At 38.4% G+C, this 17539-nt stretch overlaps 1 protein-coding gene across 3 annotated transcripts in view; it reads right to left on the bottom strand.

Moving 5' to 3' along the window:
* Positions 1 to 17539, bottom strand: part of NRG1 (neuregulin 1) — a 100080-nt gene that overhangs the window by 12813 nt on the left and 69728 nt on the right. The window contains exons 3-5 of one of the 3 annotated variants that reach the window (XM_054003382.1): positions 12503 to 12570; positions 5996 to 6019; positions 1489 to 1591 (exon numbers count right to left, since the gene is read on the bottom strand). In XM_054003382.1, the coding sequence (XP_053859357.1) occupies positions 1489 to 1591; positions 5996 to 6019; positions 12503 to 12570 (195 nt within the window). Of the gene's footprint in view, positions 1 to 1488; positions 1592 to 5995; positions 6020 to 11800; positions 11860 to 12502; positions 12571 to 17539 lie in introns of all 3 variants that reach the window. The other 2 variants (XM_054003381.1, XM_054003383.1) reach the window with 2 other exon arrangements.

The following is a 17539-nucleotide window of genomic DNA, read 5'->3' as shown; positions in this document are numbered from 1 at the left end:
AGTGACCAGTGTATTTGAATTTGCATGCTTTTATCTGTGCTGTTTGTCCTGTAGTAAAAGGACACTCTACAAAATGGAGATGGACACTCTAGACACTCTAGATGGACACTGAGAAGGACACTCTACAAAACTTGATTACCGTACAAAATGGAGATGAGAGAATAACGGGTAAGCTAGTGTACTTAAGAAGCTTTTATCTTCATGTAAATTATTTGCAAATAAAGTACCTCTGAATTAAGACTCAGTGTCTGAAGCTAATGCCTTGGCGATTTAGTAGCAGTATTTCTTGCAAGGAGACCAACAAAATCTAAGCTATTAGATTATTCCATTGGTTTTTCTCCTAACACCATTCCAAGATTTCTCCTGGTTTCTGAGTTTTACCCTCTTTATGGAAAAGAGCACATGCAAATCACCTCACAGATACCAGTCTGGCATCACTACTGCATTTGGAGGGCCATGTCCTGGCAAGGCACTCTCATCATCATGTTTTTGAAAACAGTTAACTTTTGGTTCACAGTGATTGCTGATGTCTGGGGCCAAAAAAGGCATCCAGACCCCTGATGGATTCTGTGAGCTCTTTATACATAAAATCATACTTCAGAATCCTAATGTTTGTTGAAATACACGGGGATGTGATTTCTAAAAGCAGTAATTGATCTGATTTTTTATTACTGCTTCAGCTGTTCCCCACTGACCACTGGCACAAGGTTATGGGTGGGAGCAGTTGTGTGTATGTGAATGGACTCTCACTGAGAGGGATAAATGATCTCCTTCCTCCCCCACTTTTAACACATCCATTATTGGTGGGACTTACAACAAAAACCAACTGCCAATCAGGCCTTGAAACAGTAAATCAGGTTTATACAAATGTGGAATATTTATGATAAGGGCTTTCTGTGTTTTAGTGGGGAGATTTATAAGGGTAGACAGAAGTTTTGGCAGCAGAAATTCTGCTGATGTTCTGTGTAATTTATAGTCCAGAGTGCCTCATGAATGTTTGAGAGTCACCCCGAGTACTTTAGAGACTCACAGGACGCATTTAAATGCCTACTTTTGCATTGAGAGCAATTTTTTGGCCTTTGGTATATAGTAACTTTTAGCATCATTAATTGTATCCTAAGTACAAACAAATTAGGCTTATAAAATTCACTGCTAAAAAGCAACATGATTCCAGGGTTGGAGTTCATTTCTTTTCAACTGGGGAAACCAGATGAAATGGGTGACAGAAAAGAAAACAAACAAAAAAAGATAAAAAATTGCAAATTACATTTGAAGACTGAGAAATCTTTCAGATAGCTCTCTTAATTTTACACTGCTGATGGACATGGAGACTCCCATTCATCTGGCTTGGACCACAGCACCGTGGTCAGAAGTTTGTCTCTTGAGCTCACCTCTACGGAAGCACAGATACAACCTTATGCCCAGAGAAGCTACAGTCAACTGGGAAGACCCTGACTAACAATACAGATACAAAATAGAAAAGTTTACTTGGTTTTGCAGTAGGCCACCACACACATGATGCCAACCACTAGAAGAGCAATGCAAATGCCAGTTATGGTCAGCACCCGTTTCTGGTACAGTTCCTCAGCTTCTAGAAAGGGACAAAAACAGAGAAAGTCACAACATGGAGGATGGCTAGGCAAGGAGCACACAGTCAACAGCTCTCATGCTACAAACCAGTGCACAGATTCACACAGCCACACCGAGACACAGCCACCACATTTCAGGCAGACTCATTATTGACTGCAAGGAGAACAGGACTATACCACAAACTATTAACACAATACTGGGGATGAGAACAATTACAGAATTACAGTCAAAAGTCACTTTTTTTTTTTTAAGCCAACAAGAATAATATTTAAGAAACAACTTCTTAGTTGACAAACACAGCATTTGCTGGAAATAAAAATGCAGTGTGGTAAGGTAATAACAAAAATTTGCAAATGCTTTGGAAGTTTTGCAAAGACAGCTGGAATGAAAGCCATTTTTACAGGTCTTATGAGAAATTTATTTTCTTATTATATTTTTTGGTTTGTTTTCACATCCAATATCCCTCTGGTCCCATGTCAATTTATATCTCAGTTGTCTTTACAGGAGAAATTTTAAAATACTCTTGTACATTTGAGACATGAGTTTGGCTTGTAATTATATCACCAATGGAAATGAAGACATGTTTTGAGCTCTGGTTGTAAAATTCAGACTCTTTCTCCAGTGCTCCTCCTAAAACACAGCAATATCAATAACCAGCAGTGCCTTGTGTGAGAGAAATGCAGAGTTTCAACTTGTATCCCTTTGTGACCAACACAGGAACTCTCTATCTACGGTGGCAGTTTGCTCAGTGACGACAACTTGTTACTGATCTCATTCACATTTCACTTTTATAAAGGTGTTAGTAGCACTGCTAATGTTTGGGCTGGAGCTACTGATGCTTTCCAGCCTTTCTCATGCTTGGCAGAGAGCATTGCTGAGTCCTCTGCCGGGGAAATGTTACATAAGGAGCTCTGAAACAGAGGCACACTCTGTGTTGCCGCTTTACAGATGTAGATTTGTGTTCCCACTGTTAAGACAAAAATGGATGTCTAGCTTTACTCAAGTCTTATTTTTGATTAAGCAGACAGACCAATAGTGATCTGCTATATTGACCACAGTCAGAATACCAGCAGGTGATTAAAAATAAATGAATGAATTAGAGCTGCACAGCTTTGCACTACCTTTGGGATAAATGTCAGCATTATTCCTGCTGGAAAGCACTTACATCTGGCTGGTACAGAGATGCATAATCACTGTCCAAATGATGTGCTGTCATAAATGACACACCAGTTCAGGGGAAAATACTCCTTACTGAACAGGGAGCAGACTTCCCTCTATCGTGTTTCCTGAGCTTGTCTAATTTTGTTTTAAAGTTGCTGTGGACAAGTGGCAAATACTCCATGCAACAAACCAAAAAGCCAAAATAAATCTTAATTTCTCTGATACAATGCACCACACCATGGAACAAGTTTGTCTTACAAGCCAAACCCACTGTAAATCAAACACCAGCAAACAGGTCATGAGCACTGTCAGACAAAATTAATAGCACTAATTATTAACAAAGATGGGGGAAGAGGAGAGAAGAAATGAGTGTGGTAAAACTAGGATGCTGCAAAAACTTATTAAAGAAAAGTAAATATAACTTCAAGAACAGAAAGTCAGAAAAGGGAAGGAAGAAATGGCTGAAACTCCAACCAAACCAAACTATGACAAAGAAAAAGAGGGAGGTGAAATATAAGGAAAGACAGGAAAAAATGGTACTGGAAAAAAAACAGAGAGAAGAAATGCTTGGTGACCAAAAAGAAAGGTTGAAGCAGAGTGAGAAGGGATTTCTCATACAGCATAACTCCTCACCTAGGCTAGTTAGTGGCACTGGATCCCCTTCCCCTTTCCCTTCTGAAAGCGCTTATTAGTTAGCCATGGAAATGGTGTATTACAAGGATGTCACAGGAAACAGGAGAATTGTGCTAAGCAGTTTAGGGGCTAATTTGAAATGCTTTGAATTATTATTATTTTTTTTTACTGTCATGCTGTCAGCTGTTAGCTTATGAAAGCAAAATGAATAATGACATATCAACCTGGGTTTATTTTTTTGGAGCACAAGGAAGAGGAAGTAGAACATTAACAGTGGACACTCTGCTCAGTTTTTGTACTGAAGGAGAAATTGCACTGACTCCGGGAGGTTTGCTGGAGGCTGAGGCTGTTGCAAATGAGGTGGGCAGCTGGCTGGTGATGGTCTGACTGAGTTTGTCAGTGGGCTGAGGCTCATTGCTTATGTGTGGGACTTTCTGAGTGCTTACTCACTGCAGGGGAGGGGGGATGCAGAGAAGGAGCAGGGCTGTGGGTGCAGCCCTGAGCAATGCTCCTAGCACCAGCAAGTCTGCTGGGACTATAGGTCTTGACAGGTGTGGGAAATTAAATCCCTAGATCTGTTTTCATAACCTTAGTTCCCTCCTGTGCCCTTTGAAACAAGGCCCTAAGGACAATGCAGCTTGACATGGTGTGCATGAATGGTGGTGCTACCATGCCCTCCCTCAAACTCCAGGGGCAAGTTCTGCGTAGGAAAGCACACGCACGTGGGCATGTCATGCCCAGCAAACCAGCAAGCTCTCATGTAAACCTGGCTGTGCTCCTGGCTGACAGGGGACAGCCAGGGCCAAATGGGGGATGCCCAGGTGTTCTGCAGGGGCCAGTGTGGGTGACAGGGGATGGTGGCAGCTGGGACAGGACTGGGATCCTGGTTAAGACTTTGCAGATGGCATGGTACCTCAAAGACAAGCCTTGGAATCTGTTTAAGGCCAAGAAGAGTTTTGCGAAGAACTCCTGTGGAGCACTTGCGGTTATACTACATCTTGCCACAAAACTGCCTTCTGTTCTGTCTCTGACCATTGCTAATGTTTATGGAGTCAGTTAATGACTCCCAGCTAAATAACATATGATGACATTAAACTATCTTGAAAAAAAATTATAGCAGCCTTGCAAGAAAGTCTGTAAAGGATTTTATATGCAGTGAGAATTTAGGAAAGATTTTAGCCTGTTAAGTATTAAAAATAATTGCAATACTTTTTTTTACCCTACAGAATGCTAGGAAAATCAAATCAATGTAAGACTTAAGTCAAGGTATTACATAAGCAGCCTTTCAAATATGCATATTATGCAATTAATTTCATATCACTCTAATTTATACGTAACTGATTATATATGAAGTATTAAATTTGCTCTGTTTTAAAGTTTTTCTTCTTACATATTGCTGGCGATTTTTAATAGAATTTAATTCCAAGAGGTTGTTTTGTTAATGTAATTTCATATATAAAGCAAAATTTGCACGCCAGTTTTTTAAAGGATTTTAATTTAACTCCTCATATGTTAATGTAGCCATACATCTTCCACTCCAATCTAATGCGTATGAGTGGGAATTAATGCTAACTTAGGATAATAATAAAAACAAAAATAAGCTGGGTTGTAGTAATTTTTTAAATTTGGGCTTGTAATGGGTTTTCCACATTAGCTTAAGCTAATGACATTTTGTGGGGGCATTTTTAATAAGAACATGAACAAAAACTGCCTCAGCATCTGTTTTTTTTTTTTCCTTTTTTTTCTTTTAATTTATCAATAATTATATGAGATTCCAGTCTAAAACTGACCTGAATTTCAAGTTAGCCTATTCAAGAATTTTTTTTATTTTTACCTCTGAATACAAATAGCTATTCAGATAAGTACAGTCTATTAATGAATAACACTTTAAAAATCTATTTCTATTATATTTAAAGCTGAAGTGTGAATATAGTACCCACTGCCAATGTTCTTGTTGAGTTTAGTTATAGAAATATTGAATATATTTGCTGACTTGAGGATCTGGAGTCTAGCTGTAAACTTTTACTTAAATTCCTAAATAACTTTCAGTCCACTTTGAATTTACAGACATGGAAAGGAATATATGCATATCATTTACAGATATGTGTAGGGAACTGATTTACACATGATGTGTAACCACCAAGACGTGGGTTTAGACATAAAATGTTACTTGGAAATCAGAGCTCAACACTGCCAATTTGCATACTTTTAAGTGGCCATAACAGTTTCTCCCTTTTAATACACTAGTTAGACATTTTGCTTAACACTTACAGTGTTTAGAAAACCTAGCAACCCAAGAAAAACTCACCAAAAGCAGATGTCAAAACTAGTCAAAACTATACAGCAGAAAAAGGAATATATACTATGTTATGATCACTCCAGTAATTCCTAGAACTCCTTAAGTCTGGAATATCCTATTGATATTTTGATGACCATTTTAGTGAACTGATCTCTGCTAACACTTTGACAAGGGTTGTTATAGCTGTATGATCCCTTTTAAAGCATAAAGAAATTGGTTAGGAATTGAAAAGGGGAAGTGGAAAAAAAATAAAAAGGAATTTATCTCTCAGGGTCTAGAATCTGCAGGCTAAAAGGAATGATTGGTCCATACCCATAAATTCAATCCCAAGATGCTCTGCCAATGCAGAAAGTTGTCAAAAAAAGAAAAAAAAAAAGGAAAATGTTTCAGAAAAGAGCAATACACTGTACTTAAAAATAAATTACATATGAGAATTACAGCTATTCTTTGTCTGCACATGAAACAGGACAAAGGGCACATGGTTATCTGGGCAGCGTTCAAGTGCACCTTTTTTAGATCTGTGACCAGACCTTCTGCAAAGCTTATACACAAAAATATGTATACATGGAGCATCTGAACAGCCACAGCCCAGGGAATGTAACAGGAACCATTAACCCTTAAAGATCTTACTGAGATGAACAGGGCTGTGGCCTGAGGATGCCATGTACAATGGCTGATTGTTTTCACACAGGAACATGACAGCAAAGGGATACTCTACAAAGGGCAGCATACCATTGTAAATGGGTTGTGCATTGCTCTCCCTTCTGACCCTGCTTCTGTGCCCGGAATGCATACCCTTGCTCTTGAAGGTTGTGACCTGGAGGTGGCTGGCACTGATTACTCAGTAGTGGGAGTCCTCTGCTTTGCAAGTTGACTGCAGCAGGCCTCTATCTTCTGGAAAATGAGGAGCCAACACCTTTTCCCTGTCTTTGCACAGTGCTGCCTTGGCAGAACAACTTGTTGACCAGATGGATGGACCCTGGGGTGCAGGGCCTGATCCCTTTAGACAAGCCACATGCCTAAATCAGCACTCCCAGGCCCCAGCACCTGTGGGTCAAGAGGAACACAGGTTTTCCCCCAGCTGGTACCCTAGGAGACCCTTCCCATGGGGCCAACACCACAGCCATGGTAGGTCTTGCCTTTTTTTGTTCTTGTGTGCTGTGAAGTTTATATCCAATGGTAATTTTCACAGCAAATGGATTTTTTTAATGTAGTTTGCACACATGGGGAATGTCAATTCTTTGTTGCCAATCAGTAACATTTTAAGGGTTAAGTAAGTTGGAATCCATCCAGGTGTCTTCCTAAAGAGCCAGTATTACATGCCTACCTGACCTCTGCTAATGATATGCATTAGTTGCATAGAAAGCTTGATTAAATCTTCAGTAAAATGAATGACATGCCCATGCACATATATTGCTGTAATTATGCTTGCTTATAGATAAGACACCTAGTTTGAAGGTAATTTAATTTTAGGGAAGTCATTCATATCATGCAGTTTCTATTTCATATAATTCAATAGGGAGTTGGTATTTAAAATCGGAATATGTTCTGTCTGGAAGGCCGAACAAGAAAACATGCTGAAGAAACATGCATTGCTTATTCAAACCTATATGTTATGTAGCTCAGACTTATCTACTTATCTATTCCCACTTATATGCCCTAAATCTGAAAAGCAGAACATCCCAACACTTCTCATTTTATAAACAGGTGGTAATTTTTGATATTTTCCTACTTAGCCTGATATTTTTGCACACTTTTTACATGCAGTGTGGCTTCTATCGAGTATTTGTCTCTAGGTGCTCTAAGAATAAATACAATTAATTATTTTTCACAACTCAGTTTTCATTCTGGTCATGACTGGGGGGACATGACAGTCTTGTGGGAAAAAATGCTTAGTAAGCAATTTTTTTTTCACCAAAGTTATTTAAAACTACAACTTGTTGGATATATTGTAGCCTGTACAGAACCAGAGGATGGTGCTGGGAAATGCAGAACAGAATCCTCCAGAACTGCATACTCTGTTTATGAGTGGTGTGCCACAGCTGCTGGGCACTCAAGACTTTGGGGTGGCTGCTGTATGGATTCAGGTGGGTGGGTAGCCTGGAGACATGGTGCTGCCCAGTGAGGGGTGAGCACTACCTCAGGTTTTTGTAGAGAACTTGCACCTGGCAAAGAAAGGACCCAGTAGGATCAAGTGAAACAGTAGAGAGGTTCAGGAAGACCAATTTCAACTCTGAAGCACCAAAGTGTCGTGTTTCTTTCTGTGGGTAAAAAAAATGCTAAAAAATTATAAATTCTTCTTCACGCAATTTCAATTAAAAACAAACTCAAATCTCCTAAACTATCACAGAGCAGACCCCCTGTATGTTAGCTGTTTCTATTTGAGGGACTGGGATACAGTCTCTTTGTGACATTTAGATTCCACTTTGGATCCAAAATCTGGTTCATTTCAATAGTGCTCAGGTTGCAAAATTGGTTTTGAACTTGATGTGTTAAGTCTCATGGCTCCTGTAAAAGTGGCAATTGGTTCAAATCTAAGAGCGTGTCCTTTCATAATTGAAGTATCCTATCATACCAATTTTAGCACTTAGTGAAAATTAACTGAGCAATTTATAGTGAAAACCTGTCTTTTTAAATTCTGAGCAAAAGATGGACAATGGCATTTTTCAAATCTGCTTGTTCATTTAGGAGTCTTGATCTCAGCACATAGAGTGTACAATTTAGGGTGCTGAACGGCTTTAGAAAATTAAAATTTCAGGTGAGATTGATTGTCTGCTACTCTTATGCAGATGTGCCTATTGAGAAATATGCAGAAAATGAGAAATAGTGAAGTAGTAGAATAACTAAAGGCATACTTTTGAAGACCTGTAATTTATATGAAAAGGCTGAAAAATTAGGCCATCACACAGTAACTGCAGTTTTGGTCATATTTCTAGAACATCAGAGCTTTTCTCTTGCCCCCTTTAATGCTTCAGCCAGATTCACTGTGACAATATGAGGCAAGGGCCATTATCATCTAAAAAGAAAATTCCTTCTGCCCCTCTTGGTACTGTCCCTCTTGCTCATCAGGGATGTGAGAGCTGAAATGGACACTGTTTAAACTGATGCATCATGCTGAAGGATGGCATGGACCATGTTCAGGTGATCCCTAAGAAGGGCCACACCCTGCCCCTGGCCAGTTCTAAATTCACAATTCATATATAATTGCAAACTAGTGAAGTAAGCAAGTCCCTTTGAGTGGGGTCCTTGGTCCATCTGGGGCATTTGAGAGGACAAAGGGGTTTACCTGTGATTAAACTCTAGAGAGGTTCCCTCAACCTTCTATTTATTCATGGCTTTATCACTATTTCTTATCCTAGGCATCATTCTGCACAGTGTTGCTATAAGACTTCTCTTGCCTAACTACATGCAAATTACCCTAAACTTTTAATGTTAACTCATTACTTTTGCTCTCCTCCATTTGCCTTTTGCTCTCCTCCATTTGCCTTGGTCTCCCTTGACTTCAAGGGAGAAAATGTGCAAACATTCAGACAGAAAATGCATGGAACTGATGTATTTTTGCAACAATTTGTGGACTGCCTTCTGCTGTCTTATGGACCAGTGGTGGATCATGAGTCTCAAAGTCAAAGCAGTCACAGAAAAAATCCAGGGTAGCACACCTGGTAGCAGTTGTGACTGCTGTGCTCAAGGAAAGGACACTACAGGGTCTGCTAGCCAGGCTTCTGAGATGAGTCAAGTTAGCCTTGCACTCTGGTGGGACAGGGCATTTCCAGAATGCTCACTGGTGCCTTGTTCTGACCTGGCAAAAGGTCCTCAGCCCAGTAACTTCAGGACTCTCAAATACCAACTCCAGGGGAGATTTCTGAAAAAAAAAATTTCTTTAACAACCAAATTAAGACACTAACAGCTCATTGGTAGGCAAACTTGGCTTGGAACCCCACTGACTCTTTCTTTCTTTCCAAAGAAAGACCCTCCTGAAAGCAAGTGAAATTAGATAGCTGTATGGTTCACACATACATTTCTGTTTCCTACTACACTTATGCTGTTTAGCATCTCACTTTGCTCTGTACTATGCAAAAGCTGCATCCACAGAACTAAGTTAATCATCCACAACCCTTGGTGCAAAATATGAGCTTGGCTTTAAGTCCCAGATGCAACATTTGCCTTTAGAAAACTTTCTTAAGTCCTCTGTTAAATAATATGCTCTGGTCTGCTTTGGGTATGATAACAAAAAGTCATATAAATGCTTCTTCATTTTTTTTTTTTTTTTTTTTTTTTAGTTAAATATAAATGTGCCCTCAGTGGACCCTTTCCAAAAGTGTCATTTCAAGATCTTAAGCAGTATAAGAAATCAGATGTTGCGGTGCAGATGCAGGGCAGGCAGAAGTGCCAGAGTCTCATAGCCATTGACTGGGGCTCTCTGAGTGGCCTAAGGTAGGAAGAGGTGTGCTGTCCTGCCTCTGCATTTCAAGGAGAGGAAGTGCTTGACCAACTTAAGTACTAATAACTAAGTGTAACTCTTGCAGCAAGGCAAGGGCATCTATGCCTTTTCCATGGAGGCAACTTCAAACAATCTCAGCCTGGTGTCTTTAAAAATCCTAACCAGGGTTAGGAAACTGAAAAACAAAGGAGGGAAAATACACCTCAACTTTTTTTCACTTAGGCTGGAAAATGAATTTATAATCAACATACCATTCTTCTACAGTTTTCAGATAAAATTCAGCAGCAAACAATGGATCTCATATTTTTTACACCACCTCCTTTTAAATTATTATTCTAAGATCAGAAAAGCTGAGCTGCACTTTTCACCACAATCCACAGAAAAGGCCACTTAAATCTAACATTTGGTAAACAAATACCATAACAGCATAAAAAATTTTAAAGCCATCATTACCAGAGGCATTTAAATATAACTCACACTAATGAGGTTTCTAAGGCAGGGCAAAAAAATGCATACTTGAGTGTTGGAAGGTCCAGTCACCAGTCAGCACTCTTGCGATTTATGTGGGTAGCTTCTATGATGGAAAGTATGAATTATGTATGGATGTTTTTCATCCATCAGTATAAGAGAAAACCTATGCATCTCTTCAGGCTTCAAAATGTCCAGCACATACTTACAGCTTTTTGTCCTAATACCAATGGAAATTAAATTAATCTGGCCTATAGTCTTTCTGTGCTGGCAAGTAATCCATTAAAAAACCAGTTTCTATAACACTGCTTTTAGATGACAGTATATTCTGATGCCAGGAACAATTGAATGTAAGTAGTACATATGCATTTAAATGTAAGACCTAAGCAATTTTCTTGTATGTTACCTTTAATTTTGCTATAGCCAATGAGAGAAAATAAATATATAGTGTACCTTCTGCTACATCCTTGTCAACTGATAATAATTAGCCCATTTCTCCATACGAAACCTTATGGGAGGTGACCACAGTGTTGATTCTAGCAGTCTGTGTATGTGCGTGTCTGATACTTTCATTTGGCCAAATAATCTTTGATCTCTTGCACCTGTTACTCACAATATACCCAAAACATATTAGAACTCATTGTTTAAGTAATCTCTTTTCTTTTCTTTCTGTGCTGTCTCCACTGAAGCTTGGACAAGGAAGAAAATTTTGATCTGTTTGGCAGGTGCTCTGCAGAAACAATGTAAGCACTTCAATTACCTTTAACCTCTAGTTCTAAATGTCATATATAAGTACAGGACTAGATACCCATCCTTTGGTTGAGGGAGTGCTGGCCTGTATCATGACTCATAAGCCTTTTGTGGCAAATAAAATGGCAAACTTTCAAAATTTCATTTTTGTTCTTTTTCTGCTTGATGTCACCAGGGACTCCATATCACACATTCAGAGTTAATTTCACAGCATTCCTAAATCTTGCATTTCCCCCTACCCTCAATGCCAAACAATCTCAGGATTGCTTTCTATTATAATTTGCAATTGCTTTTTGTTATAATTTTCATGCAACAGGCAGAGACAATCAGTATTAGGCCTTAGGCAACAAATCTAGTTACAGATAAAAAAAAAATTGGAGGAAAGATGCAGCGACAAGAAAGCAGCACCAGCTGAGCATGCTTCTACTGCGGCACAGACAGAAGAGTAGTGGACGTACTGTAGAAGCTGGCCATTACGTAGTTTTGACAGCGATCACCAGTAAATTCATTTGGGCACCTGAGAGGAAAAACAAACAAAAAAAATGGTAGAGAAAAAAACAGAGAAAAGAGAAGAGGTGAATATATGCTAAGAAAGAAGCTCCTTCAGTGTGAACTGATATGACTTGGTGAGTTCACTTTCAGAAACTGAATCTCGGTTTAGCATGTCAAAATACCTCAGGATGTTGAGAGCAAGTCATTTGCTCTGTGGAAATGTAAAGAAATACCCCCTGCAAAACCAGCCAAAACCAAACCAATCCATGTGTTTCAAGATCTGAGACAGAAATTCACCATTCCAGAGACCCAGATTGGTTTTAGGATGCTCTTTCCACAAGGCAGCAAGGACACAAGATCTGTACATACTCATCTCCATGAGTTTGGTCTTTTAGGGTTGCACTTGGCAGCAGTCTCCAAAACAGGAAAACTACCAGCATGTGCAAAACAAATTCATCTGTGAATGAATGGAAAGATCAAAAATTGCACAAACGAGAAATATTTTGGAGGTCAATAATGCCATGGTGTACAGACTGTACTTCAGAAAATCAGGTTATAAACTAGTGAGTAAAGAGGCCGGTTCCAGCTGAACTGTGAAAACACCAAGTACTATTGATTTTGTTGCTGTAGTTGGGGAAGAAAGCAAAATTCAGATTATTTTAACATACTTTCTTGGTTTTGGATTTTCATGGGCAGAGTTTCAGTACATCTTGCTCCAGTGAATCCAGGTTGGCACCTAAAGGGCAAAAACGTGATAAGCAATAGTACACCAAAACCACTGCACTAACAGACTTACATCTGCTGGTCTATGGAGTACGAGTGCATTAAGTGACCTCCTGGTTGGATGTTAGTGACAAATGATCAGAAGAGAGGCAAGAAAGTGTAACCTTTCCAGAAGATAAAACTTTGCAAAATTTACAGCAAAAATCCATCTGAGAAAAAAAAAGTATTTTTGACTATTTTGAAAAAGATAGAAGAATCATGAATAGCAAAAATGTGTACCAGCTCACTGCTTATTCCACCTCATGAAAGGCCCAGATTGAGTTATTTTTTAAAACTTGCAATGCAGTGCATAACAACAATTTACACTGTTGCTTTCATTAGTCAAATAAAATCTATGAAAATACCATTATTTCTTATTTCTGTGATGGCATGTTGTGTCTTCTGGTAATTTGCTTTGAGGAGGAATAGCAAGTACGACGATCTCCGAAAAGCTGCAAAAATCCAAAAGGTCAGAAGACAAAGTCAAACCGAAAGAGTTTGAGCCATATTCAACATGGCTCACAAGAAGGTAAAATAAGTCAGTCCAGACAATAAGTAAAATGAGAGGGCAGAAGTGCTCTCAATATTTGCAGCCTCGAGTTGTCTGTCCTTCCAGTTCTTAAGCTCTTCTACAGAAAACTTCAGTGCAGCTTTCTCCTTGATCATAGAGAATGAATTTATCTTCTATGATTTGCTCATCTTTTCTGCTGCTGCCTTCATGAATTCTTTCTTCACCTTCATTCTCCATGCTGAGCAGGGCTCAGACTCCCAATATGTCACCATAGGCAGGCTTCCTGTGCTTCAGACTTAAGTGTGAATGACTGTCCACCATACTAAGGATCTATAGATTTCAATCTTCGCTCTATTTCTTTCTTCTCTCCACTCTTACTCAGCATTAATCTGAAATGACCTGATATATGCTCCTGTGAAAACATTTCAGTTGTGTTGCCTTTGTGATGCTTTCCACGAGTTTGCCATTGTGCAAGAATCTCCCACTCTTTTTCTCCTGCAGATGACATGGTGCTAGCCTCTTTTTCAAATTTCTTCATAATTTACTTGCCATGTGCTAAAAAGGAAAGCTGAGATGAGCCTGTCCACTTATGATGATGTGTGAATGCTAAAGCCATTTTATTGCTCAGATGTGCAGTGCAGCACTGTTTCCAGTTTGAAAGGTTGCTTCCTGTAGACCGTACTTTTACAATCAGCTTGCAATAGTGTCCTTTCCCAAACACCTTCTCCTACTCAAAGTTTTCAGACATTATTTCTTGTTGTGGCTTTTTTTCCTAGATCATTATCCATGTACCATTTTCCTTTAGGACAGTAGCAAAAGTTGAGGTCAAACAACATAGAGCAAAATGTATATGTTTGTGCTGTGAGAGACTTGTAATTTCCTTTCTGCCTTAAAAAAAGGCTACTTGAACCATTTATTTTTTGTTTTAACTGGGTAAAACCAAAATAATGAACCACATGTAATAGAACAATTGCTTTTTTCCTTCTACATGCACTAGTTGCAAAGAGCAGCATTTGCATGTGTTTGGTGGACACTTCTCAGAACACTGAACACGTATCATCAGACTGTTTTTCATCAGGAGAGAAATGGCTGAATGGTTCGTATTTCCATTTCATTCACTGACTACAAATAAATGCATTCTGGGAGAGAATTTTATTTTCCCATGGGAAGAACATTACTTAGTAATCCATTTCATGGCCTAAGTAAGAACTAGTATTTCTATCCTGTCTCTTGAATGAATACTTCTGGAACTTCTGCTTGCAAACTTGCTGATCTGAAGAAAATCCTGCCCATTTCTATTCTACAAAGGCCTTTACATGGAGACAGATGTAGAAAATGGCTATATCATTAAAAAGTACATAATCCACTCTTTTGCTGTTAAAAAAAAAGCTGTAAAAGCAGCAGCACACTTCTTTTAAGACAGTAGCATTATTTTCACCCAGTGAAATCCTGTTGTAAATTTAATTTCTTCAGTAATAACAAAATCATTATAAAAGATGATGTCTGCAAGTCGTAAATCAATTAGTTAGGCTATCAAGACCTTCATGCTATGATACTTCAAAAGAACACTCCAAAACTTTAACAGATCTTATATTCACATAGATTTTTTTCAAGTAAGAAGGAAATGCTAGGAGTTTTGGTCTTAATTTTGCATTTATTGAAATCTTTTTCCTTTGGTAAACCTGGGGATGCATTTCCTACAGAACATAAATGACTTAGGGATCTCAGTCTCATAGGAAGCCAGTAACATCCAGGCTTCTTAAGTCTATGATGTTTTCAAAATGTGACTCATGTTTTTATGAAGCTTCTGAAAATTTTATACACTAGTTTATTTAAGTAGTCAAAACTTTCTATTTCATCTGTCCTATTTTGAGTGTGTTTTACTCAGTCTTGGACCTTAATTAAAATATGTGTGGGGAAAATACATGCTACCACAGATGTAGCTGTACAGTGCTTTACTATGTCTTCACACATTTCTTGAACATTTCACATGGTTACCTCATGAAAGCAGGGAATTTTCTTGAAGTTCACACCAGTATCCAGAAGAGCAAGATCTGATCCTGTCTGGATCATCACTACACATTTAATACTTTTTTTTAATATACAGCCAGATTTTAACTAAGGATGAATTTAGGATTTTTTTTTTTTTTTAAGTAGAATAGGGGATTTAAAAAACCAGAGATTACTTGGAAAATTCCATGGTTGTTTTGAATCTGAGTCATGTTTTTTTGGTTAGGGATAAAACCAATTTAGAATGATATGGCTTATGCTTTAGAAATTTTGTTTTTGCTCTCAACAGATGGACCATATGGAAAAATGTGAACTTGCTACTGAGGCAGAAATATGAAAAGCAAGTATCATATTTCAAGCATTCTGTTTCCACAAGCATGTTCTAGGAGTAGACTTGTTTTCTTAGAACAATGAAGACAATGTGTAGTGGTTAGATACCTATTTTAGATAACTGGAATGTTAGAATAAAAAGTGGACATCTTTATTTTTAAAAAAGTGAGAAGAAAACTGTATTTTGTGCCTTCAGTTTATCACTAAACCCACTTTCAAGTACTCACTTTTATTTCTTATGTAGCTGTAATGCATTGTTTTACTACACAACATAAAATTTTTGTTCTGGCAAGTATTAGAGGGCATAGCAAATGGCCCTGCAAGATAGTGGTGGCTGTTCTCAGATAGCCTGACTGTTCTCAAGGTAAGAATCCTTCTCCACTGCCTTATTGTAAATGAGATTCACCCTGTCTAAGTTTATGGCCCTGATGCTTTTTCCAAATAGGCCTTGGACCACCCAGGCAGAGGCACATCTGCCAAATCTGGGAATTGCCTTTTCCTTGAAATACAGCCCCAGAATTAAAGGTTATTTCTTGTCCACAATAGGGAAAACCAGCCCCCATTTTATTCAAATGTTCCCAAGACATTTTGTTAAAAAATTAGCCAGTCTATAACATCACTACAGAACATACACAGATGTCTGAATTAATAAAGTAGTCTTCATACCAGCGAAGATGGGATACCTCTGAAACTACCAAGACAATATTGATGATTAGCAAGCTTGCTCAATGCTCAGCTCTACCATTCACTGGAGTTTTCTGAACAGTGTTTGGATAGGAAGTTGAAACACACAGGCTCTTGTATATGCTCTGGAGAGTCATAGCAAACTGCTCGTCTTGAATGCTGGCTTACAACAACCATGTAAATTTAACACAAATCTTTCTTTCTTTTTCTCAAAAAAGAATCCAACCCACAGCAGATATAACTTTTCCATATTTGCTTTAGCTAAAAATGATCCCAAAATTCAATGGAGCACTCATTGCTTTCAGCAGTACAGCAATCCATGAAAATCCAAAGCAAAACAAAGCTCATGATGTGCAGGTAACATCTTTCTACAAAAAAAAAAAAGAGGAAACTTAGAGGTAATCCAGAACATTGTGGGGTTTGGTGGGGATTTGTTAGCTTTTGTTTGTTTGTTTTTCTTAAAAAAAACCTGAAAACCAAAAACCCAAAAAACCAACAAAGACAAGCAGAAAATTTCTTCCTGGCCTCAGGAAAGCATCGCAGACCTTCACCTAACTCACCTACCAAAGCTATCTTACTAATTAGTCTTTTTTAATTTTTAGTCCAAAGAGACTGGAAAATTATGTGGTTACAGCAGATGACAGTCTTCACCAACCACTATCTCTTTGTCTGAAAACAGTAACATCCTCACAAAAGTGCACCATTTTCATTCAGCCTTCTTGACTACCAAGGGTGCTTCCCGAGGTTTAAAGGTTGAGTTTCCTCTTAAGCTAGTATGAAGTCCCTATGACTAGTTCATCTTCAGGAGTAAAAGCTACATGACATGCTCCCAGACAGGAGGTAAATTCCAGTGCTGCAGCTCTTGATGGATGTTCTCTGATGCAAGGGACTATTGCAGCACACCAATACAGCACAACGAGGACCTGAGAAAGGTGCAGAAGCACCCCACTAAACAAAGCTCATATGATTTCATGAATCAAGATCAGCACACAAAATAGTAACCTCCACCATGACCATGACATTAGTTGTTTTTTATGCGATTAAACACAACAACAGTTGTGAATCTGGTCTCACCAGAAACCGTTTAGTTACTACATCAGACAATTAAAATAACAGTTTCTTCTATATGAAGTGCAATATTCAATGCAGTTTTCCATACCCATGTTTTATCCTAAATGTAGAATATTTAGTTTACAGTGTCTGTTTCATTTTTTTCTAACATAAGGCTCCAGTTGTGTTACTTTGTGCCATATAAACACAAATAGAAGATGCTGTGCCAACATCATGTAGAAATATTTCCCAGTTAGCCTCTGCTTTGTTTCACATGCCTCTGTAGAACACAGAGCTTATTCTTGGCATTGTTTCCAAATCCACATGGTTAAAAAAATGAAGAAATGTAAGTTCAGAA

The sequence above is a fragment of the Vidua macroura genome, chromosome Z, assembly GCF_024509145.1.
Source record: "Vidua macroura isolate BioBank_ID:100142 chromosome Z, ASM2450914v1, whole genome shotgun sequence".
Taxonomy (NCBI): domain Eukaryota; kingdom Metazoa; phylum Chordata; class Aves; order Passeriformes; family Viduidae; genus Vidua; species Vidua macroura.
The sequence above is the reverse complement of the archived record's forward strand: the minus strand, read 5'-3'. Positions and strand labels throughout refer to the sequence as shown.